This window comes from Siphateles boraxobius, unplaced genomic scaffold, assembly GCF_051911475.1.
Source record: "Siphateles boraxobius isolate OS27281-9 unplaced genomic scaffold, OSU_SipBor_1 49, whole genome shotgun sequence".
NCBI classification, from domain to species: Eukaryota; Metazoa; Chordata; class Actinopteri; order Cypriniformes; family Leuciscidae; genus Siphateles; species Siphateles boraxobius.
Window position 1 is genome coordinate 2730086 of NW_027509130.1, and position 26800 is coordinate 2756885.

Sequence of the window (26800 nt, forward strand, 5' to 3'; positions counted from 1 at the left end):
TGAACGTTGACAGTTTCACTCTGCCCTCTAGGGGTGAAACCGAAACAACTCATCCAGCCTGTAATTCATTTGTACTGTTGCACTTCTAACATACAAAATGTATTGTATGTCGATGTAATTTGCAATGCACAATGATTTTCATTACCCTATTATTACATTTACGTTTTAAGTGTAAAATTAATTGAATACATTTGTATTCTTAATCATTTATTTTCTTGATTTTCTGATAGGCTGCTGCTGTTTTTGTTGATGTTTATATGATCAGGTGTAATTGTGAGATATGAAGTACTAGGTGAAAGGTCGAACTGTCTCCGGGTTTGACTATCTTGTTACGTGACACTTTCCGAGTTCCATGTCCTCGTCTCTCAGCGCGGGAACGCCCCCTTTACGCACGTGACCAGATTCCGCGCATTTGATTGGCTGAGGCGGACTCCCTCCCCAGGGTGGATCGCGCTGCAGAAGGAACCACATGTGAGGATTCATTCACACTCAGCAGTGATCATGTAGCCTGCAGTATATACTTGAAAACAAATGAATAATACTCACCAGTATTGACTTCTTTATCTTTCGGATTCAAGAAAGAGAGACTGTCTCATTATATTATTATGCATTAACTCATCTTGAGTCGTTTAGTGTCTTACCTGTATATTTTATTTGCCTTATTTTTATTATTATTCCTTTTTAAATATCTACTTCAATTGCTGGGCAAGAAGAAATGGATATAAAGTCTCGTGTAGCCGCATGTCGAAAGGTTTTGTGCCTGTTTGATGTGGACGGAACGCTGACGCCCCCCAGAGAGGTATGTGTTTACATTATAGGATACATTTTTGAAATCCACGTGATATTTGCGATATTAAGCGTTATATATAATGCATATCAATTACAGGGTTATAAAAGATGCCTCTTCTCAGCTGTTGTGAGAGTGACAATCTCAGTTATGTAACATAATGCTTCTATTTCCAGCCCTGATCTGTGTGTGCTGTGAAGCTTGTCTCGTGAGCGCGCGCGTTATTGATGAATGAGTGTGTTTATGTGCGTTTGGATAACATGGCACACTCGTTCTGCACGTATAATCAACAGTGGTTTCCCACGCATCGCTCTGGGGATGTTCGTTCATGGTTTTAAACGAATCTTTAGAACGTTCCATTCTTAGAACGTTAGAAATTGGTTCGTAAACATTGCCAACAGAATTCCATAATTACGGCGAACATTCTGTCTGTTGGAGTGACGGTGTGTACGTCGTCTCGTTCCGTTGCATGAAAAGTCTATAGTTAAATCTGTCACTTAACATGCCGTTCTGCTCATGTAACGTTAGTGTTTATTGTAATTGAGATGGGTTTATTAAGGTATCGTCCTCCGCTGTACATGTCGGTCCCTCTTCAGTTACACAGAAGGCTGTTCCTCGAACGTCTGTAAACGTGGTAATGAAAAATAAAACGTAAAAAATAACCTATAGATAAGAGCTTGAATAGAAAATTATTAGACTGTCACACATAAAATACAACGTTAAATGCACGTTCAAAGTCACGGTCACCGTGATTTTGCAAAGTAAGACATGTTCCTGGATCAAAATAATAGGCTACTTAACCCTAAACCATTAGCCTATACCTGTAACTTACTCCCCCAAGAGGGACATAATGAGTGAACAACACTGATGTAGAAGCACCTAACCTTGGTTGTAAGTCTGAACTTGACGTAAACTGTAAACTTGTTCTCAAATCTGATATTGATTAAATGTTGTTCCAGGATCAACAAAGACGTTGATCCAGGAACATGTAGGCTACTTGGTGAAATCACATTCACCCAAAGTCACATCTATAACGATAACTACCATAAAGTTTTTTTTTAAACAAAACATACGAACGTTGTCTTTGGAATCATTTAGTACAAAGTCATTCAAAATCCGTGCGCTAATAGTGTCCATAGAACGTAACTGCATGTAAAGAGGTATGAACATTTAAACTCCCGGATAGCCTACACTGCAGAATTTCGGAGGAATAGAGTAGGCTAGCCTATAACTGACCAAATATGTGAAATACCACCACGGGTCCGTATACTGCCGAAAATGTGCCAATATGTTAAGTGCAACAGCCATTTGTTGCCTTGGCAAGTAATCACCTTAAAGATTGTTTTCATGAGACATTCACACCTTTGTGCCAATCTGCCCGCCGCTTTGATCATTCATCTTAAAGGGATAGGATCCAAAAATTAAAATCCTGTAATAATTTACATACTTTCAAGTTATTCTAAACCTGTATCAATTTCTTTCTTCTGTTGTACACAAAATAATATATTTTGGAGAAAGTTGGCAAGAAAGGGGCTTTTATAACCCTTTAATTGTTATTGACTTCCATGGTACAGAAAAAATACTATGGAAATCAATGGGACCAGCAACTGTTTGGTTACCAACATTCTTCAAAATATCTTCTTTCCCACTGGATTGGCTGCTAACACGATTTATCTCTAAAGTCATTTCATTTGTTGAAATTCATCCCACCCAAAACTCTTATAGCAAAGTGACTTTATTTGTTACATTTAAAATATATCCCGCCAAAACCCCTTAAGGTGAATGATTTGATTGGTTTTCTTTAAATTATCTCCCTCACCCTTACAGTTAAGTGGTTTGATTGGCTGCAGGACAGGCGGGCAGATTGAAAAAAAAATAGTTTCAACCAATAATTGATTGTTTTGTTGCATTCAAGTCATGTCGCCATGATCGTAGTGGTAAATACGAGTGTGAAGCTCAGGATATTCTTCAAGCATTAACACATGAAAGGTCTTCACACCTGACAGACAGCAGTTTCAGCTGTGAATGTCCTTGAAAGTTACTGCATCTGTTACATGTAATGGAGTTATGTAATTTAATTACAAAATAAATGTAACTAAAAAGTTTGCTGCAAAAAGAAAGTGTAATTTAATTACAGTTAGGCCTAGGCTACTTATTAAAATGTTGACGATTTCAAAGGGGTTAACATCTGAATATTTTCTGTAAAAAGCTTGGAAATGTTGAATAATATTAATTTGTTGATTTTCCTGAATTTGATGTGCACGATGTCTCCTGCCATTTAAAGGCCGTTTAGTGAAGCGATGGTATTCTGATGCTTTTGATTGGCTGTCTTGTTTGTATTTGCAGCGCAGTTCAGTGCAAAATACATTTGCCAACTATAATAATGCTTTCGAGATCGAATGTTTCAATGTCGAACCTGAAAAAGCAACTCCTATGAGGAATGTAACCTGAAGCTCCAACTAGTGGACAAATATCTCTAATTTGACTTGCAAAATAGAGCTATTTAACTACACAACGCTTGGTCATTGAGTCTAAATAAACTTTAGGTGGAATATAACTTTATTTAAAATAAAAAACCTAATACCACGCATGCTATGACAGCTACACTGTTTGGGTTGCCAGTGAGTGTGAAACTAGAATCTAAAAACTAGAAATATTCTTTGTTCTGTTTGTCAGAAACCAATATTAGGCCTTATATGGTATAACGTTTTCCCTTCACACACAAATAGTGGAAAAAATAATAGCTAATTTACTATTTATACTATTTTTTTTATTTCAGTAAGAAGAAAAGCATCATGTTTTTTACTACTGTATAATGATCTAGATTTGTGTAATCTCCTAAATATAAATAAATGTAGCTATCTCTGTTTTTGGAGGTTAACCCAGCCTGGTTTAAATGTTTGAAAATGATTAACAGTTGAAAACATTCATAGAAAAGTTATCAAATGTAATCAGTTAAATTACTTTAATAAAGTAATTAAAATATGTTCACTACTTACTACATTTTCAAAAGGGTAACTTGTAATCTGTAACCTATTACATTTCCGAAGTAACTTTCCCAACACGGTTAATCAAAACGTCTTTTAATATTCAATATTTATATTTTAGCTCTGCTTGTGCACGCTGTTATGAATCACAGATTATTACAATATCTGCAATATATTGTGATTGTAGCATGTACCGTGACAGTCTGCAGCGCTGACAGAAGAACACAGATCTTCTTTAATGACGCAACCCGTCATTAAAGAAGAACACTATTAAGAGAACTGCCATAAACAGCTCACTGCCATTACCGTGACTAACGTGCACTTTAAACGTCCACTGGAAACATAAACATCAAGAATATCATACAGAGCAGGCATGATATTTCACGAGACTATTAGTCAGTGTATTTCAGCTGTTTGTTTATAGTTGTGAGGCGAATGTGCTGAAACCTGTTGAGCATCTGGTTGTGCCTGTTTAATTGAGTCAGAGGTCAGAGGTCACGACAGAAACCGTTCACTGTTGGTTGTGTCTGCAGAAGATCGACCCCGAGCTGGACGAGTTCTTCCAGGCCTTGAAACAGAAAGTGAAGATCGGCGTGGTGGGGGGCTCAGATTATTCCAAGATCGCAGAACAGCTCGGAGACGGAGACGAAGGTTAGAGAATGATATCCATGATGCATTTCATCACAATATCTATAGTATCATCATCCTCACATGTGTTTAATGGGTTTTGCATCATGTGTAGAATGTAGAGGAACTGGTTCGAATGGATCACTGACTCAACACAAAAAAACAAACACAACAGCTGATTTCCCATAATTCCTTCAGTCTGGAACAGCAGGGATTTTGAGATGTTTAGCTGTCGATTTATAATCATAAACGTTTACCAAATTGATTAAATGAATGTGTGTCCATCTGAATAAAGAAACGAAATAAATGATGAAATCAAAACCAGTAAACTTGTGATGAGAAGTGTTGGATTTCATATTGAGGTCTCTGACTTTGAGACATTGTTTGAGATTTCTTCTGAAACTTTAGAGGAGACACTGGGAAACATCTAAGAAGCATTTGCTCTCCCTTTACCAGTGTGGCACTGGTAATGCACGAGGTCATGGGCTTGATTCCCAGGGAATGCATGACACTATTCAAACATTTGCTTTAAATGCAATGTAATTCGCTTTGGATAAAATAATCCGCCCAATGCATAAATGTAAAATCTAGAAGAAAAAGTTGAGATATTAAAGAGATCTCATTAGTGGTTTTCTCTCACCTGTGGGTGTTGGTTTCAGTCGAGACTTTCTCTTTAAGTTTTCTAGAGATAATGGTCTCGATCAGTTTCTAGCGTTTGATCATTGGCATAATGATTGTCTGATTAGATTAAGACAGAGATCAGTGAGATTGTGACTGAATCAGAACATGACGCGGAGGTAAAAAAACTTCAGATTTTTTCAACCATCAGAATATATTTTTGACATGCGCACACTGCACGAATATACAGAGTGTCCTCCTGTTTGCGCATAATAACTATTCTCCTACATTGGTTCTTTATTTATTTTAATCCATTTCTCGTCATAATTTGAAGACAATGAGTATATGAACCGTTGTTCTGTGCTGCTTATATTTATCACGCAGTAAAAATGCCCAAAACCAGTCGTCTGTGGATGGGAGTCTGAAACAAGGACTGGTGGGACGTTGTCCTGCTCCACTTCACAGACGCAGTGAAAGAAGAATTTTAGAATAACGGGACACTCATTTATACGACACTTTATTCAACAGGAAGAACAGCTCGTTCCGCGTGTCATACGTCATTATGCTATTTCAACGTCATTGCACATGCGCAGTCCTTTCAGTTTCGGTTCTCATTCCGATTAAGTGTTTACATGTTCTCTCGATCGGATTAGAAAAGGAATAAACCACCCCTTTCAGTCCGATTGAAATTCAGTTCAAATCGAGCTCAATCGGATCGGTTAAGGTGTTTACATGAAGGCTTCTCAGTCCGATAGAGCCGTCAATCCGATCACTAACAGATTATTTGGTTGCTTGTAAACTAAGCTAGTGTTTGATCATTGGCATTATGATTGTGCAGGTCTGATTAGATTAACACAGAGGATCTGTAAGATTGTGATTGAATCAGAACATGAAGCTCCAGAACCGAATCTATCCGCATTCACAATCAATCTAGATCAGAATATGGATTAGATGTTGGCCATTTAAACAGGCAGTAAATCTCTGTGAATGGAAAACAGCTTTGTGTTTGTGTCAGGATGTGTGTGTTGTGTAACACAGGTAAAGGTCAGCAGGATGATGATAAGATGATAAGAGTGCTTTGATTGCGTCTCATTCTGTTGTTTTGTTCATTCTTGCCGCAGTCATTCAGAAGTTTGACTACGTCTTTGCTGAAAATGGAACAGTGCAATACAAAGACGGCAAACTCATCTCCAAACAGGTGTGTCTGCAGATCCTTACAATATTCAAATGTCTTCAATGGTAATGGCATTGAGTCAATGTTACAATGTGATTTTTGTTCAACATTATGCTTGCACTCTCAGAAAATGAAACACAACAACTACAACTGACTTAAAGCCACACAGCCTGAAATCAACTGCAAATAAAAGAAGACAATGAATCTCTCAAGATCTCAGCAGAAGTTCTAATAGAGAATTAACAGAAGTTTAGATTTTGATGTTTTATTGAAAATATTTGGTCACCATTATGATGATCAGTGTTTAGTTTAGTTGGACAGTTTGAGTCTACCAAAACACATGATTTGTTGCAAAAGAAACCAGAAACAAAGATAGTGAGGTGATATAGTTTTCAGCATCATAAAGTAGAATAATTCACTAATCTTATCCATGACCAAAAGCAGTTATTTGTTATTGGTAGATTATATTTACCAACAATACTTTCTTGCAACAGATCAGACTTTCTGATTTTTTTTTCAAATGTATTGTTACAACACCGCTCTTAAATTGTTTTTAGAACGTTCATTAAAAGTCTTAAATTCTTCTTTCAAGTTCAGTCTCTGTTTCCCAGGCCATTCAGAATCATCTGGGCGAGGAGTTACTGCAGGACCTCATCAATTTCTGTCTCAGTTACATGGGGCTCATCAAGCTGCCCAAGAAACGGTAACACGCACGCACACACACACACACACACACACACACACACACACACACACACACACACACACACACACACACACACACACACACACACACACACACACACACACACACACACACACACACAGTCCAGAGATGATGATCTGTAATGTCATTACAAATCTCTCTCTCTTCTCTCTCGCTTTCTCTCACAGAGGGACGTTCATTGAGTTTCGTAATGGCATGATCAACATCTCACCAATCGGACGCAGCTGCACGCTAGAAGAGCGAATCGAGTTCTCGGAAATCGACAAGGTAATCTCAGTTAATTCTCTACGATTGGCTAAAAGATGTTGATCTGTTCAGACCAGACCCTAAAGATTTGTTCATATAAAGTGACTTTTACGTGACTTTACGAGTTACGAGTCTTTATCTCATTGTTCAGTGAGTTTTTTTGTTGTTGTTGTTGGTAACAATAACATTAGCTAATAACTAGATTAGTTCCGATGATCAGTCCACACTCTCCCATCTCGCAGAGAGAGAAGATTCGAGAGAAGTTTGTGGCGGCTCTGCAGGAGGAGTTTGCAGGAAAAGGCCTGCGGTTCACTAGAGGTGAGCAGGAAATGACATCGCCAGCTTTTTGACCACACTACACAAATGAGCCGTGCTGTTTGTACCTGCACAGGAGACAAAACTCACACACACTCACACATTATCTGTGCTAAAGGTGATAAGAGAGAGCGAACGGATGCACTCATGTGTTGACAGACCAGTGAACCGGGAGAGAAAATGAGTGTTTACTCAACAACCTGTGTGCGTTTGTCACACACACACACACACACACACACACTCTCACACACATCAGCTTTGACCTCTGCAGTCAATCTTCAGCAGTTTTTCCTCTCAAGTTCAGCTCAGTTTCGCACACAGTGGCTTTGTTTTTTCTTTTTCTGTTTGACGGACAGTGCAAGGGGGAGGGGCCTAGGGGTGTGAGGAGATCAAGCCCTCTGATTGGCTGTGGCTCTAGCAACTGTTGAGTCAGTGGTGGAATGTTACTGCAGTCCAGTGACGGGACACTAACGTGTGTGTGTGTGTGTGTGTGTGTGTGTGTGTGTGTGTGTGTGTGTGTGTGTGTGTGTGTGTGTGTGTGTAAAGATCATTCATTTTTAATGGCTGATTTCTGTCCTTTCTGTCTCAATCACTCTGTGGACAAACAGTCACGCAGTTCACGTCTCTGCAGACACACACACACACACACACACACACACACACACACACACACACACACACACACACACACACATTTCTGTAAGAACGAGCCTCAGGTTAAACTCTCTGTAACAAGATGTTTTTTTCTCTACTGAGCGTCACTGTGGCTTTAAAAGGAACTGGACGAGTGTTTCTGGAGGAACAGACATAAAGTGCGTTTCTGTGACAGATTGACCAAATGGAAAACAAGATAAAAATACTGAGGAAGAAATCTTTTTTGGAGTGAAGATCCAAAAATGTCATAAAAGCGTCGTAAAATGAATCGAGTGGTTTAATTCAAGAGACACGATTACACAGTGAATAGATTTAAAGCCTACTGTGTCATATTTGATTCGCATATTTCTAAGGCCTCTAAATGATCGACATGATCAAAACTTTGATGAAAACCCAGTTTCACACAATCTACTTCAGTCCTTCTGTCGTCTGATTGATAGTTTATAGTTTTAAGTAAAAGGTATTTTAGTATAATTGAACAAACGGGAAATATGCACTGATTTGAATAAAGTAAACATTAGAATAACTTTGATATTGTTAGTAATATCTCAGGATGAACACTTACTGAAGTGAAGAAACTTCCGTTTACTTGATTATCCAGACATCAATTATAGAAAAATCACGAGTCTCAAATATGATCATCAGGCTTTTGAGGAAGATTTATTAGTTTATCTCTCAATCATGCACTGCATTACATGCTTTACAACTACAGATCATAAAACTAAGCATTTAAATATCATCTAAGACATATTTTTGGCAGATATAGAGTGATGAATGATATTTATAGGCATTTTATGTACAGTAAGTAGTCATACTATACTGTTATACTATAATAAGGATCTCATTGATTAAAGGGGGTTTTCACAGAGATGTCATAGAAGAAAACATTTTGGTTCCCGAAAAGAACATTTCAGTCAACAGTTCTTTAAAGGGATATTTCACCCAAAAATGAAAATTCTGTCAGTATTTACTCACCCTCATGTTGTTCCAACCCCGTAAGACCTTCGTTCATCTTCGGAACACGAATTAAGATATTTTTGATGAAATCTGAGAGCTGGATCACTCCTCCATACTAGTCCATAGGCTTCTAAGGGATTGAAACTTGTTCCCCAAAAAGTTATTAAAGATATCGTTAAAATAGTCCAAGTGACTACAGTGGCTCAATCTTAAGTTTATCAAACGACGAGAATACTTGTTGTGCAAAAAAAAGAAAAAAAAGAATGACTTTATTTCAACTATTCATTTCCTTCTCTGTGGGCCTTGAGTCAGTTCACTAGTGTAACAGCGTAAGCTTCTGTTGTTGTACGTCACACACATCACACACATGACCAGCGTCGGCCAATAGTGAGCCTACGTGTGACGTAGCTCTACGCCATCACACTACGTGAACTGACTCGAGGCCCACAGAGAAGGAAATGAATAGTTGAAATAAAGTCGTTATTTTTGTTTGTTTTTGCGCACAAAAAGTATTCTCGTCGCTTGATAAACTTAAGATTGAGCCACTGTAGTCACTTGGACTATTTCAACGATATCTTTAATAACTTTTCGGGGCTGACAAGTTTCAATCCCTTAGAAGCCTATGGACTAGTATGGAGGAGTGGTCCAGCTCTCAGATTTAATCAAAAATATCATAATTCGTGTTCCGAAGATGAACGAAGGTCTTACGGGATTGGAACAACATGAGGGAGAGTAAATACTGACGACGGAGATACTAAAGAAGACTTTAATCCAAGACTAAACATGAAAACATGCAACCATATACCACTCAAATAATGCAAGACAATGAACAGACTGAAACAGAGGGCTTAAATACCCAAAAACATGAGGAACTAACAGACTAATTAAAACAACACACCTGAAACGAGGAAGCTAATTAATTTGTTACCAAGGAGACAAACAGGTAGTGAACAGAGAAGAACTGATTAACTAACAAACTCAGACATGAACAGAACAGGGAAACAGATCAAGAACAAACATAACCCTGACAGTTTGAGCCTCGGAATAAAATAGAATAGAAAAGCCTGATGCATCAAATATGACACTTCCATTAGATATGTCAGGCTTTACAGGGTTAATACTTTACAAACAACGCAACTGAGTCAAAGCAGCAGCCTGAATTGATTTAGCCAATCTGTAGCTGTCATTCAGGTTTGCTGGGATCTGATTGGCTGTCATGAGTAAGAAGGGCGGGGTTTTGGTATGATTGATGGGATGAAGGCGTCTAATTAATGAGTAAGACTGGAAGATGTTTGCAAACGGATGAAATCTTTCACTACACCTTTAACAACTTTCTTGTTAAAGATAAACATCTGATGGTCAAGGAATCACACTGTCTTTACTTTTTTCTTTAATAATACTGTGATTTCAGTCTTGAATGGCAGAAATAAGTGCTGGTGTGGATCATCACAGGTGTGTTTCTGTGCGCTTTCAGGGGGTTTGATCAGTTTCGACGTGTTCCCGGAGGGCTGGGACAAACGCCTCTGTCTGGACGTCCTGGAGCAGGAGGGACTGGACGCCATCTACTTCTTCGGCAATGAAACATCGTTGGTACGTTAACAATGTTCAGGCACTTGTTATGTCGCACACCCACAGGATAAATAAAGTGTATTAAGACACACAATTTGTGGCAAAATTGATTTGTTAGTCTTCTAGTGAATTAGAAATAATTGCAGCGTTCAGGTTAATTGCAGAAGTTCAGATATAAATGTCTATGGGTTTTAACAAAATCGAGAAAATCAAGTATTGAAAGTAACTCGACACTTTAAATAATGATGTGATCCATTACATCGTTACACCAGTAGGTGGCAACAAGTGACTGTTGAAAAATGTATTTATTAAATCGTTCATTAAAGAAATTCGTTCAAAAACACAGATTCTTCCATTAATGTAACAATTAAATATTTATGAGTGAGTCACTGAATCATTCATTCAACCCAATTATTTTTAAAATAATTCATTCAGATAAATAATTCATTCAGATTCATTAAACATTTTAAATAGACTGCAGTTATTCACATTTGTTCAGAACCTCTCGTACAATTTGTTTAGTTGTCTGTTGTTCAGAATCATGATCTCAAAATACCTCACTTAGGTTTTGTGTGTCTCAAGGGTGTTTAGACTATAAAACCGTTTCCTACAAATATTTTAACGTTTACTACGTTAACATGTTACATTTTACATTTACTCATTTAGCAGACTCTTTTATCTAAAGTGATTTACAAATGACAGATTCAATTTGTATTTGTTATAGTATTTTATTATAGTATAATAACTGATCTGCATAACCTTTTAAAAACGAATGAAAATTAAAGAATGGCACAGTTAACTCAGCACTGTAAAAAATGTAGGTGATTTATGTGCTTCGTATCTAGTAACGGATTGTTTTCAGAAATATAATTTAATATCATCATCAGGGTTCAAATAAAATGCATGATGCATGAAATTATATAAGGGATGTTTTCGCTGAGGTTAAGAGAGAGGTTTAGTTTGAGCTAGAAAAAAATAGACGAAACATTGTACGTAAGTGAGTGACTCTGTATCTGTTCATTTATTTCTAATACATGTTTCCCGATCAGGGTGGAAACGACCACGAGATCTTCGAGGACCCTCGTACCATCGGCTTCACCGTCTGCTCCCCGGAAGAAACAGTGCGGCTCTGCAGGGAGATGTTCTTCAGCGCTCCACCCAATGAAGCGTGACACACACAGACACACACACACACACACACACACACACACACACACACACACACACACACACACACACACACACACACACACACACACACACACACACACACACACACACACACACACACACACACACTAGACTGCCTGTGTGCTGCTCTCCTCCGCCCCCTGCTGGTCATTGTGGGAACTGACCCTGAGAACCATTAGATTCAGACAAACCTAATCCACTGCTGGTCAACTGATTAAAGGGACTGTGTGTAAATATGACTGATGGACCCTTATCAGTACATGTTTATAGTTTTGTAAAGTTCAAAAATTAATTTTAAGTCTAAAGATTGCATCCTTTTTACAATAAAATGTGTTTTTACGGTGGCCACGTTCACACTGCAAAGTTTCCGGAGTGACAGACGCATTAAAATGACGGACAGAATGCAGGAGTCACTCCAGAAAAGATGATGATTGACATGCCACTTCTAACATCTCGCAGCTGAAAATTGACGAGCGCTGTCAATGTTTAACCAGCCTGAAAATTAAACTTATCATAACAACAAACAGAGCATGTGTAACGAATTGCAGCAGAGCAGCAACAAGAATATCAGAAATGAAAAGACAATTTGGCCATATCTGATTTTACCTGTTTCTGTGGTTTTCTAGGACCTCGGATGAGCCGTTGTAAGTGTTTCAGCTCGGTTTCTTTATCAGATATAGCCTAAATATAAAGATATAATGTCACTGTGTGAGTTATTCAGGAGTTCAGTTGCCATTGCTGTAAATGACCGGCCTCTTTGTGTAATATCAATCAAACACTCGTGAGGAATGACAGTGTGAACGTGACTGCCATGTTCGTGGCGAAACGAGTGATAGGCTATTCTGTTCCATGTTAATCTCAAGTTTTGAAATTGTAACCTGTCTGCTGTCACAGTTGATTTCAGAGTGAGTTTTATTATCGCTGTGTCTAGTGTTTGTGATTGTAGCTGAATGTGTTTATTCCCTCTCTGGGATCTCAGACTCAAGATATGAAGCCGCATATTTATGGATGAATTAGAGGTATTCACGTTTGTATAGTGAAAGAACATGAGATTTACACACTGAGAACGAAAAAAAATCTAATCTAGAGGTGAGTTTACTATATAGTGATCTAGTTTTTGTTGCATTGCATAAGTGTACATTTACCATTGCACGGCATTTTTTCGCGGGCGATATCCAGTCATTTTAATAGGAATACACGCGATTGGGAATTTTGCGCGATTTTTTTCCATGCAGATTTCTCTTTGGGTTCATTTGGTAATGCGAGTGCAACAGTCTGGTTCTGTAAGTAAAAACTTTATTCATTTTCTTCATAGGGAAATAACTTTTTAAGGATAACTTTTAAACCTTTAAAGACAGCCTTATTGTGAGATATGATTGTTAAATTATAGTATTTGTTTCTGTTGAAGCCGTCAGCCCGCATTATTTTAACTTGGTGTTTAACAGCGGAATTCATAGTGGAAAAAAACTACATTACCCATGATACTGTACACCAATTCCACCAATCAGCGAGTCGAAAAAGCTAAAGCAGCAAGATATCTCTTTATTGAGTCCTACACTCTCAAAATATTTCAATATGCATATTTTGCAATAAACTTAATATATATATATGTATACAATGAACATTTTTAAATGCATTGTTTTATATTTCTCCCATTGTTTTTCATTTGATTATGCTGCTAGCAATGCGTCATAGGATTGTAGTTCTTTCCCTCACTAAAGTACACAATCTTGTATTTTTGTCCGATTTTCAAATACTTTTTTGGTTCCAAGTCAAAGTTTCATCAAAGTGTAATGTTATGATTCAGCTCGTAGCTGGTTGGCTTGGTTCGTGGTTTATAACGCTTTAGCAAATGAATGGAAAAAATACTTCCTGAACCAGCTTGACCGAAAAAGGGGGCGGGCACAAAATGAACTCTATTGACCAATAGAATTCTGCTTGGTTTGAAAATGACTTGTTGCTGTGCTTCACACATCGATACACGATTGACAAATGACAATAGACCTTTTTTGCCTGCGAAATGTCATTAATTTGTTTAGATGTGATATTCAGGTGTTAATCATTCCAGAGATTCCACGTTATCACTGAAACACTCCCGTTGATCTCTGAAAACATGATGACGATCCGATAGATATCCAGGGCATTTGTAAAATGTTTTCTTTTAATCCGGAAATCTCTGGATCAGGTGTTTCTAATTTTTTTAGATTTTAATCTAGAATGTGCTGTCTGTTGGTAATACGAATGTTAATGTGTTAGTTTTTCATATCTGATGTCATAAATGCACTTTAACTTTAATTCATTTGGTAAAATGACACTAATGATGTAAAGTGGCTCATCCGCCCCTTTAGTTTCATCTGTGAGTTTGTTTTGCTGGAAAAGTCTGAATGATGTGATCTCAATTATAACAAGCAAACATAGTTATTAAACAAACATTTATTGAGGATCTTTTTTGGTTACTCTTTAGTAGAATGTATGTTGTAACACTCCCGATAAAAGGAAAAATATGTGATATCAATAATGTGATTTTCATGATTAAGTCTGTGTGAAGAATCCATGCTATTGCTAATAATATTAATGTGATGCATCATGAACATGTCTGTTTATTGTAAATACAAATTTTTCGTAAATAGTAAAGGAGTCTGATCTTTGTTTATGGATGCTGGACGTGTAATATTTGTTTATGTGCAGATGCTGTGGTTAAAAGTTTTTGCAAATATAATTTCTTGTATGATTAATGACATCCTTTGCTTTGCAGTGAGATACAAACGTGTGAATCATAAAGTAATTTTATTAGTCCGTCAAAGTTCACAAGGAAATGACGTCGACCACAGTGATCTGAGCTCTAAAAAGTGCTGAAAATAGAAATAAAAACTAATAAACAATCACAGTTAAAACACAACAGAGGGTCCAGAAATCTGACAATCAAATCACAAGACAAACTCAAGAACATGCAACGGATCATGTGACCAAACATCTAATGCAACAGTGCATCACCGTCATTACATCATCATGAACGTCACACACACACACACACATATAGCAAAAATAACACAAGATCTTTGCTGTGAAAATCTGTTTAAATGCTTTTGCTAGCCGACTGTTATTCCTCAGCTTGTCTACAAAATGCTGCTTGTTTTACCCTGAAAGACTCCCTGGGAATTCTGGGAAATGAAGTCAGTTTGGCAGTTTATATTGGGGGCTTTCAAGCTTCAAGTGCAATATTAGTCTATGATGTCTCAGTTCCAGCATATATAACAGAGCTTAAAGTTACAAAGCCCCCCAAACCCGTCAAGATCAAGTCCGACTTTTATTTCATCCAGAAATTGAAGGAAAATAATTTGCGTAATAAAAAATACGTTTAGTTTAAGGACAATTAATCTGAATGAAGCATTTGTCCCCCTAAACTCTCACTACTGCAAAACATCAGTGATATTTTACCATTTACCTATATTACCATCAATTTAACACAGAATTATCAAAAATGAATTCATAAACTCAGACAGCAATATAGTGTCGGCCCACATCATAGATTCCTCAACTCAGTTACAACAGCCCAAACAAAATCTAAAGTTAAAATTGTAAGAGTGAAGAGCCAAACTAAAGTAAACACTGATCACCATAATGGTGACTTACAATTTTAGCTTTTTTTTTTTCCTTTGGTGATTCTGATTTTTAACATCTGGTGTCTTCAATAATATTCAATTATCACTCAATTATTCACTTAATTATCTCATTAACTTTAACACTGCTTCAGTGTTCATTTATAACTCATATTTTAACACTCTTGAGTGTGGTCTCAAATAAACTCCCAGGACATTTAACACTGGAGTTTTTGCTGTGTACCAGATGAGGGCCGGATCTGGGCAGACACTATTTTGCTGTCTGGAAATAAACCGAAATATAAGAGACAAAACCAGCCACAAGTGTAGCATGTGCGCATCTGGATCGATGCGTTTGATTCAAACAGTGCAGTTTGAGGATGTTCAACCATCATTTCACAGTCTCTCTCCGTCTCAGACGTCTCGTTTAACCAGAAACAAACGCTACGCAAGAACACAAGCATTGGCAACAAAGTTTTAAATACCTACGCTATTGAGCCTAAAACAGAAAAAGTACTGTGAATTGGCACTGAGAGCGACAACAATGCAACAGAAACCTGTGAGTTGTGCATTAGCATTTGTGCGCCTGCGTTTAGAGTCTGTTTCTAAGCGAACCGTCTCCGTTAGACTCATCTGACATTCTCTGCACACTTCAACTTTCATCAGCCTTGCTCCCATGAGGCTCTGCTTTCTCAACAAGCCTCTCTAGGAGCTGATGATCTGGCCCGACCAGGTCTCGTGTTTGGTCCCGGGCTTCAGGTGTGTGAGGAGCACCTCCACGGCCTGGACCTTCACGTTCTTGGGCGGGACGGCACAGACCTTGTACGTGACCTCGTCCCCCTCCATAGGAACATACTCTCCTTCAATACTGCGAGAGAAACAACAGCGGGAAAACACACGGTTTGATTGACACACATTGATTTACAGTGATTTTTGAAATCAAACATGACATTGTCTTTGATATTTCAGATTATTGAGAGTAGCGTCGTGCTTTTATTCTTTTTTTGACCAATGACCTCATTTACAGGTGTTTTCCTCTTCTTTTCATCTTCAGTCTGCCCACAAACATACACTTTCCAGCCCTTTTCTAATAAGCTCATCCACAGTTTTTGTTATCAAATCTTCTAGCTACTCCCTACTGGTGCCACGGTCTGTTTTGAAACATGTATCACATGTTGAAGGCCAGAGAAGAGGTTAGTGTTGTGCGGGTGAAAGTTCAGCTAGGGTGCACACACTGCACAAATATCAGACATGTCTAATAAAAATATACTACTGTAGAAAAATATACTACATTTATATAATATGTATAATTGATAAATGTATAATTTTTATTAAAAATGGAACAGCATATCAAGTTTTCAGATTTTTCAACAGATTTAACAAAAAACAGGAATTGCTCACATTATTTTAAAGATCTATTTTCTAAAACCACAGACAATACATATTTAGTCAAAAGTATTATTGTATGTTATAAGTATGTAATAATACTATTATTATTATGCTTTGTTTTATATTATTGTATTTTATAAAATGATTATTAACATTTTTATCATTAATATTATTATTATATTTTATTCAATTATTACTATTATATTTTACAATTATTGTTACTGTTGTTATACTTTATAAAATTATCATTATTGTTATTATTATTAAACTTTATAAAATAATAATAATAATAATATACTTAGTATAATAATTTAACATTTTTATTATTATTATATTTATAAAATTTCAATTGTTGTTACGGTTTTTATACTTCATAAAATTATAAATACTGTTGTTGTATTTAGTATACTTTATACAATTATTATTATATTTTTAATAAAATAATTTACAGTTATATTTTAAAAAAGTATTATTCTATTGTTGTTTTATTATTATATATTATATTTAGATAAATATAACTACATAATATATTATATTTAAATAATTAATATAATTATTTATTGCTAATATTATCTTTTAAAATTATTATTATTATTAATTGTATTCTTTATAAAATTATTATATTAAAATTATTGTTACTGTTTTTGTAATACTTTTTAAAATTATCCTTATTATTAGTAGTATAATTTATAAAATTATTATTGCTATTTCACTTTATAATAATATTATATACTTTGTATAATTATTTTATATTATATTTTTATTATCATTACATTTTTTAAATGTTTTATTTTTATTATAACTACTGTTGTTATATAAATTACTATTATAATATTAACTATAATTGTTTTTTTGTATACTTTATAAAATGATTATTATTATAATACTTATTATTACTCTTCTTTTGCTGTTTTATTATTACACATTATATTTATAAAAATATAAAACATTATAATTACATAAATATGATATATTAATATAATTATTATTGCTCATATTATTAAATTTTTAAAATTATTAGTATTGTTGTTGCTATTTTACCTTTAAACAGTATTAGTATGCATGTTTCTGCATGTCAGATGTCCTCTCTTCTGACTCGTGATGTTGAGGTGTGAGATGGTTCAGTGTGTGATGTTGTCGTGATGTTGAGGTGTGAGGTGGAGCTGGTACTGGTGTTGAACTGGGACTCACTCTGAGATGTGCACGAAGATGTCCTCTCCACCGAGAGCCGGTCTGATGAAGCCGTGACCCTGCGAGCGCGAGAAGGCTTTACACACACCTTTGAAGACGGGGCCCGCGTTTGCGCGCACAGTCCTACACACACGCACACAACAACCTCAGGACAACTAATATAGCTGTTTATGTTTTGACCAATTGGTGGCTAATTCATACGAATTAGTAGGACTACCATCTCATTTGTACATTTTGTATTATTTGCTTACGCCCCATTTATGGTTACGTTTATTGGGTATAGACCTACAAAAAATTAGTAGCCTATACGATTCACCTCGTACGAATTTATATGAAATCTTCACCTTGTAATAGCCCAAATAAACCCATTATGATCTTTTACATTTTACCGTTGATTCAGTTTCTTATAGTTGTTTGTGCATGTGAACAATCCGCGAAGAAACGGTGGACCAATCACAACGGACTGGGGCCGGCTGACCAATCAGAGCACATTGCGCTTTTAAGAAGGCGGGTTTTAAAGAAACCGAAACTAAAACAGAGCGTTCACACAGAGGGTGAAAAACTGGTGCTGCAACAATGTTATAAGAAAGAATTATGAGATGAAAAGTCAATATTATGACTTAAAAGGTCAAAACTGCGACAGTCGAAATTGTGACTTAAAAGTCAATTATTAGATAAAAAGTAGAAATTGTCACTGACTTTTTGTCATACTCTCAACTTTTTACTCATAATTCTGACTTTGTCGTCGTAATTCTGTTGACTTTTTTTATTATCTCATAACTTTTAAAATCGTAATTTTGCACATGTGTGAGTGATTTGAGCACTTGAAAACAAAAGTCCACTAGATAGTGCTCATGGTAAGAAGTATACTTTGTAATGTTAAAAGTAAAAGACGTTTGAAAGCAGAAAAGTATAACCAGTGCTGCGTCCGAAATCGTATACTTCCCTACTTATATAGTATGTGAAAAACAATAAGCCAACAGAGTAGTATGTCCAAATACAGTATTCGTAAAACAGTAGGCGAAAAGTACCTGGATGACCTACTACTTCCGGCGAGATTCTGAAGTGCGTATTCGATTGACACTTTACTATCCCATGAGGCGAAGTGACGCAAATGACTGGAAGGTCATGTGACAATGACAGCATGGCGGAGTAGTACATCCGGATTACATTCATTCTATATTGAACATACTTTTTTAACGGGCGTGAAGTAGTGATGGGAAGTTCGGATCATTTTAATGATTCTCGTTCGAATCTCATTCATCAAAATGAACGGATCTTTATTCGAGTGATTTCGTTCATTTAAGTGCCTTTAAATGTTATACTTTTAACAGCTAAATTCCCTGAAAACATCCGCCTACTCAATCTTGATCATATTTTGAATTAAGAAATCATTATAATGAGGCCAAAAATAATTTACAGGGAACATAAATTTTAATTTACCTTCCAAATGTTTTGGTTCAGTTGTCATGTGACACGCAATGAACGGATCGTTCATGAATGATCCATCACTATCATGAAGTAAGTTCAAATTCAAATGTACTCAGACAGTACGCGATTTGTGACACAACGCAGGGCTTTTCTGTGACCGTGCGGACGGTGCGCGTAAACCTGCGCATCAGGCTTGTGCACAATTCAGAATTGAATTGAGAATGACTCCTAAATTCCAATTCAATTCTTGAATTTGAATTGAATTTGAATTGATGTCATGACTCCCAGAATTACTTTAGTAAATCTTTAGAAGAAAAAAAACAATTTTAGGTGGACATTTGTTTATATATATATATATATTAGAACAAAATATATGCAGGGTTGAGGAGTGAGTTAACTTTAATGAAATTATGTTATTGAATTACAAAATGAATGTAATTGTATTTAGTTGTATTACTGAGGTAAAATGTGTAATTTAATTAGTTACTAATCAAATTAAAAGGAAATTGATTTACATTGATAAAGTAATCCAAATAAAATAATACAAACCACATTTATAATGGGTAACTTATAACATTAAGCAATTATATTTCCAAAGTAACCTTCCTAACGCTGAATGTATGTGAGATTCAACATTCTTTCTGTTGTGTGAGTAGGGTGACCACCCGTCACGCTTTGTGTTGTACCGCACAGCATTTTCACCCCTTGTCCCCCACGTCGCATATTGAGAAAATGTCGTGCATTTTTATCAGTCTGTTTGTTTTTAATTATCATATTTAAAAAATGTGCATGCGTTCTTTTGCCTTTTTAAGAAAGCATTTTATTTATTCTTTTTGCGCCGTAGTTTTTCACCTATATTCCAGAAGTACAAATACAACAGTCGTTTTTTAAATCATATCCAATGGTTGAAAAGAAAGGAGTAAACACGGTCACTAGTAGCTTGTCAATCAAAATGTTGAGCGGTGATTCGTTCCATGTGTTCCCTGTCAGAAAACAAATGGATAATTCGGTAAATTAAAATGTTAATTTAACAGAATTTATCAATTTATTGCCTGCTGTAGTTGTTTTAATTCACATCCTTTCTAAAAATGTGAAAGTGTTTGGTGTAATATATTCCTAAAATATAAGCCTGTCAATAAACTAATTTCATGTTGTTTTATATTTTATTCGTTCATTCTTTATTTTGTTGGATTTCAGTTGGACTTAGTCAGAACTGTTTGAGAAATAGTGATCTGCATGATGCCTGCTGCCTTGCTCAGTGATGTTGAATTTAAATGGCAAGTAAAATAAAGAAATGTTATGTTACATTGGTTATGTAATTGTGTTGTCTGAAAGGGACTAAATAACAAATTATTTTTATCAGCTGAAATGCAGAATACAAATGTTTTTATTAAGTTAAATGGACATTATATAACAGTTTCAGGTTATGTTTTAGTGTTGGTAACATGTCCCACATCGTCCCACATTTGGTTTGTTTGATGGTGGTCACCCTATGTGTGACTGTGTAGAATTTCTTTGAATTGCCATGAATTTAATTCCACTTCCTGTCATTCCAATTCAAATTCAAATTCAACTTCCTGTGGGGCGGAGTCAATTCAATTCAAATTCCAATTCATGAATTGAATGGAGCCCAATTCTGAAACTCTTAATTTTGCACAAGCCTGATGCACATGCGCAAGGTGAATGTTGAGACAGAAGTGTCCACTAGGTGGTAATATGCAGCTGTGATGTATTGTGCAGCAGTGGAAGAAGAGTGCGTAAAGAGCGATACAAAACAACACGCTGTTCCAAGAACAGTAAACAAAGCAGCATGTCCTTATCCATCGTATTTTTACTTCTAGTTCTTGTTCTACACCTTGCATGGAACGGCGGACTTGCATGCTTTTCTTCTTCTGTCCTTCCAAGCGAATGTCCTGTAAATGACACGACTCAGTGCTGCCCTCTGGCATCTGCTAGAGTATAGAAAAAGCAATTGTCCTCGTCCATCCGCGCTTGAGTATAAACTTTAAAATCTGTGCGGGCACGACTGTGCGTGTAAATTAAGTAAACGTGTAAAAACGTGGCACTTGCGTTTTCTGCGTTCCACTGACCTGCGTCTCACATGTTTGACCACAAAAAAATACATTCTGTGTGAATTGTCCCATTAATTGTGCAATCCACTAAAAACGTAATTTTTTTAAGCGTTTTGTCCATTCGTTTACACGACACCGGCGTTTTGGGTGCCTGAAAACGCAAACTTTTGAAAACGGTCTCAGTGTAAACAACAAAAACGTGAATCTCTGAAGATGAAGACGTCATGCACATGCGTATTGCGTGTTCAGTCTACAGTGTTTCATCGCCATCTACTGGCCTGGCAGCAGAATACACACGGATCCGTGTGAACGGGGATCGTTTAGACAATGGTGTCGTCTGTAGGAAAGGAAACTCTTCTCCGTTTTAAGCATATCGTTGTCGTGTAAACGTACCTTCAATGTTTGTCCAGCATGTAAAGGGTTCAGGTTTGTGACTCATGTGTGCTTGACTTACGCGGAGTAGGTGCGCGTCCGTTTGGTGGGCAGGGGGCTCGGTAACTCCCCAGGCTGTGGCACGGATCTGTCCCAGACACGGCTCCCCTCACGCAGGAACGGGAACGACAGCGACAGCGGCGCCATGCGCAGAGAGCGCAGGGACGGGTCCGTCGGGGACGACAGCTCCGGGTCCGCCATGATCCGGTCTCTCTGAATGCTCTCCAGATGCTTGCAGAACACGACCTGCTGTCTGAGAGAAACACAAACTCAGGCATCCAGCGCAAGACTACTCTCAGTGACGCACATTAAACTGTGTATTTATTGGCACTTTGCATGCGTACTTTGCTCTGTTTTTTTTTGCAAGGGCACAGATTGTTCTGTGTGTAGCGACATGCAGAAACCAAGCTTTCCTCTGCCCTGCACAAAGGCTCTCTGTGTCTCTGTGTGTGTGTGTGTGTGTGTGTGTGTGTGTGTGTGTGTGTGTGTGTGTGTGTGTGTGTGTGTGTGTGTGTGTGTGTGTGTGTGTGTGTGTGTGTGTGTGTGTGTGTGTTTACATGCAAGTCAGTTTGTGCCCGGGGCGCTAGGGTGCGTGCCCAGTTCCTTGCGCACAAAACCCTGCATTGTGTTCATACAGGCCTTAAAGAAACCAAGGAACCGCTCCAAGATCAGATTTAACTATACACCACTTGTGTATTTTTATCACTTCTACATTAAAAGACTATTTCATACTACTATACTACATGAAAACTTCTTTGGTTTTCATCCTATTTAAGTGACAGAAAACAGTTTGTACAGATTAAAGGAGTCTCAGTTCGTAAGTCTCAGTTACTCACCGTGTTCCACAGGGGTCAGTGTTGGGTCCGCTTTTATTTATTATATATATTTTATCTCTTGGTCATATTTCAAAGAGGCCTTAAAGAATGCAAGGAACCGCTCCAAGATCATAGTGTACATCCCTTTTTATTTCATTAAAAGGCTAATTTCACAATTGCATACTACTATACTACATGAAACCGTCTTTGGTTTTCATCCTATTTAAGTGATAGAAAACAGTTATTACAGATTAAGGCGAGACACTACAGGCAAAAACTGTTTTCTTCATGCATCGGTCAATATTGAGATTTGGGGCTTTTTGGCTTTTCAAAAAATGTTTTTTCAGACTAGTGAAAAGAAAACATCCACAATACACTTTTAACTATATCTTTTAGAGCACTTTATCTATTTGATTCTGTAGATTTCAACTACAGTACTGTATATATCTTTAAAGGCCGTTTTCTCAAAATGAGTTTTTCCTCCTACATTGAACCAGAAATGTGACCCTGGATGACAAAACCAGTCTTATGGGTCTTTTTTTTTTAAATTGAGATTTAGCCTATACATCACATGAAAGCTTAATAAATAAGCTTTCCATTGATGTATGGTTTGTTAGGATAAGACAATATTTGGCCGACATACAACTATTTTAAAATCTGGAATCTGAGGGTGCAGAAAAATCGAAACATTGAGAAAATCGTCTTTAAAGTTGTCCATAAATGTTTCGCGATTGTGCTGCATTCACTCACAAAAATAAATGTTTTATACATTTACGGTAGGAAATTTACAAAATATCTTCATGGAACATGGTCTTTACTTAATATCCTAATGATTTTTGGCATAAAAAAAGACTGGTTTTGTGATCCAGGGTCACAAATCTTCACTTGAGTAACACATACATTCACCAAACTTTACAGTTTTATTCTTATCTATATTCTGAAGGTTTTTACAGAGGGGTTTGTATCATAGCTGTCAACCCTCCCTCCCGGTTTCTCACGTATTTTAGCTCTTTTCCCGCTGTCTTCCCGTTTTAGTATTTTCCCGTAAAATATCCCGTATTTTTACGCTCTGATTGTGTGAGACGTACAAGCTCGGGCAGATTCGGCTTGAAGTTGTTCATCCTCGGATGCGGCGCCGCAATCGCTGTTACAAAAAAAGCCGTGCACACAGCAAAGCGAAATGTGGTCTTGCGCACCCAACTGGTCATTTTTGCCGCGCGCACCTTCGCGCTCATGCGGACGCGTCGAGTATAAACCATGGTATAAAGAAAGCTTAACCCTAACTCCGTGTCAGCGTGCGCTCTGATCTGTAAAGGGGCACAGACCTCTACCAAATCATCTCCTGCAGCAGCCTCCGAACTTCCGAAGCACCACTAACTCCGCCTCCGTTTCCCTCGTAAGCTGATATTAGTATTTAAACATTCTCTATGATAAAAAATGTAACAAATATTTTAATAACACGATTTTGGCGGTTATAGAGTTCTAATGACGGTGTTCAACTATAACCGTCGGTCTCACGGTTACGGTCACACCCCTAACACACACACACAAACACACACACACACACACACACACACACACACACACACACACACACACACACACACACACACACACACACACACACACACACACACACACACACACACACTGTCTCTTTCTACCTCTCTCTCTCTCTCTCTCTCTCTCTCTCACACACACCCACTGTCTCTTTCTCTCTCTCATGCTATGGTTTGTATAATTGTCCTCATTTTATTCCTTAAACCGCTGACTCGTTGAATATATGTAAAAATGTTTAGATCCAATCTTCATCCAATGTTCAGATTTTTGTTCTAGAAATCTAGGCAAATTAGTGCAAATTAAATTAGATAGCACCTAAATTGCATATTTAAACATAACATTTCAGAAAACTTGTAATACAAAAAATGTTTGCAATTATTAATGTAATCAATCATCAATCACTATTTTTTGTGCTGCTTATTGATAACTGCCCAGTTAGTATTTCCACTCAAGTGAAAAGTCTTGGTGTTATATAAGACGGTTTGCTTTATTTTGGCTCTCATATTATTAAAACATATTCCATTATTTCATTTACGTAATGTTGCTAGAATCCGTTCATCACTTTTTCAACATAGAACTGAAATCCTTATTCATTTATCATCATATTATTATTATTAGCCTACTACCATAATATATCTGTAAGACAAGAGCCTGTACTGTATTTGTAGCCTATTGTGTGCAGTATGTATGTTAGATACGGTACCCCACAATGCAGTGCACTTGACATGACCTTATATTGCCAGTGTAAAAAATGAAAATCAGACATTACATTTAACATGTCTATTCTAATTGCTTAATTGCAGCTTTTATAAAAATAGATTAAAAAAAGCAATGTAAATATTCAGTATAATGAGGTCATGCGAAAACGTAGCATACTGTTTGAAAAGTTCATGATTGAATTATAAGTAGATTACTCTTGCATAGTTTATTTAATAATACGCATATGTGTCCCAAATTACTATACCAAATTATTATTAGTAATTACAATTACTAAACTATACACTATGCACTTTACACACTACAATGTTTAATGTAGCCTATGACATTTAGACAGCTAGTTTGCAATTTAACATTCCACACTTAATAAGTGCGTCACCCGGGTATTTGAAGTGCACTTATTGTTGGTATCTTCTGTATGAACACACTACTACAATGGCATAGTGTAGCCTACATGTACGCAAATTGGGATGCATTACAGAGGTTAAGTATGCAGTTCTGTATAGGAAAAAGATCAAACCAAACTGTACATCAGTTGTCAGAAGTTTATTTATAATTTCTAGGTTAAAAGGTGTCTGTAAGGTTCGTGCGCAGTGACGCAAAATCGGTCCTCGTGACGTCAGGGTCGCAGGCTCTGCTGTTGCAACACGCGCCTTTAAAGCGTCATCACGTACTATGAAATTCCATGTCACAGCGAAAGAAACAATCACATACGATCCACAATCACTGTCCTGCTTCTGTTTAAAAATGGATCAAATGTGAAATTACATCGCTTAAGAATAAGAGACAGAGCTAGTGGTATGACGCAATGGAATTCTGACCCGAAATGCCGCGGCAAAAATGACCAGAACAGAAACGACACATTACGTTAGGGAACGTTTGAATTATTCTATTATTTTCCCAGGTTCCGTTCAAGTCAGCGTCACCCGATTCCAGAATGTTCTTGGAGGGCAGGGATTGTTCCTCAAAACCTCGTCGGCTGACTTGCTAGACCGCATTTTGAAAGCATTATGTGCAATTATTAATAACACAATATATAATAGGCTACCTGCAAGTAGATAAACATGCTGTCGATACAGGGAGCGTGTTAAGTTTTAAAGCACGTACGGCCAGTGCTCTGAACAAAAGGTAGGAGACAGGACCCATAAAATGTATACAAGCACTAATGATAGTATTTGAATTTAGATTATGTAGTTAATTTAATAGCCCGCGCATTACGGGAACAAATGCATAATAAAAATGGAAACGCGCTAGAATAAATGGACCAAATGCAGAAACTTACAGCTGGAGTTCGCAGATGCCTCTGTCCCGTCCTGTCGACCGCAGTTATATAAGATTAAGTGAAAGACACGGCGTGAATCCGCAGTGAGGAGCAGTGTGATGGAGGAGATCCCCGTTAACACGCGTTTACCGGGAGAGACGCGTTTACTGAAGCAGCGTCACGAATCCCGGGAAATGAGTCACTCCCGTCAGAGAACTATCATGTCACGAGAGATTATGTAAACAGAAGTCAGCTGACAGAATCAATTAAAACAATACATTTAAAAAAAATTAAGGTTTCATTGTTACAGTGTAATTATATAATATTTAAGTACTGTGTAATATTAAGCAACTAGGCCTACATGTAGCCTACTATAGGGTTAGAGTAAGATAGGTTGATGGTTAGTTGCAAGTAATTATGCATGATTTACTGTTATTACTATGGAAGTACTTGTAACATATGTAACAAGGACACTGTAGGT

At 36.9% G+C, this 26800-nt stretch overlaps 3 protein-coding genes across 7 annotated transcripts in view; 1 reads left to right on the forward strand and 2 right to left on the reverse strand.

Moving 5' to 3' along the window:
- tefb (TEF transcription factor, PAR bZIP family member b) overlaps window positions 1–26800 on the reverse strand; it is a 140113-nt gene that overhangs the window by 84171 nt on the left and 29142 nt on the right. The window lies entirely within an intron of this gene.
- Window positions 441–14486, forward strand: pmm1 (phosphomannomutase 1). 2 transcript variants are annotated; one of them, XM_077202502.1, is made up of 8 exons: window positions 441–799; window positions 4308–4425; window positions 6141–6217; window positions 6805–6896; window positions 7088–7187; window positions 7409–7484; window positions 10567–10682; window positions 11711–14486. In XM_077202502.1, exons 1-8 carry the CDS (start codon window positions 716–718, stop codon window positions 11831–11833), a joined length of 786 nt encoding a protein of 261 aa, XP_077058617.1. In that variant the 5' UTR covers window positions 441–715; the 3' UTR covers window positions 11834–14486. The 2 variants fall into 2 exon arrangements, with proteins under 2 accessions (XP_077058617.1, XP_077058618.1); XM_077202503.1 differs by having other exon boundaries at window positions 4311–4425.
- Window positions 14623–26574, reverse strand: csdc2b (cold shock domain containing C2, RNA binding b). 3 transcript variants are annotated; one of them, XM_077202520.1, is made up of 4 exons: window positions 26341–26574; window positions 21989–22219; window positions 18032–18154; window positions 14623–16319 (listed from the first exon to the last, which is right to left on the reverse strand). In XM_077202520.1, the coding sequence occupies exons 2-4, from the start codon at window positions 22165–22167 to the stop codon at window positions 16157–16159; spliced, it is 465 nt and encodes a 154-aa protein (XP_077058635.1). In that variant the 5' UTR covers window positions 22168–22219; window positions 26341–26574; the 3' UTR covers window positions 14623–16156. The 3 variants fall into 3 exon arrangements, with proteins under 3 accessions (XP_077058635.1, XP_077058638.1, XP_077058636.1); XM_077202523.1 differs by lacking the exon at window positions 26341–26574 and adding an exon at window positions 22311–22487 and having other exon boundaries at window positions 21989–22215; XM_077202521.1 differs by lacking the exon at window positions 26341–26574 and adding an exon at window positions 22311–22402.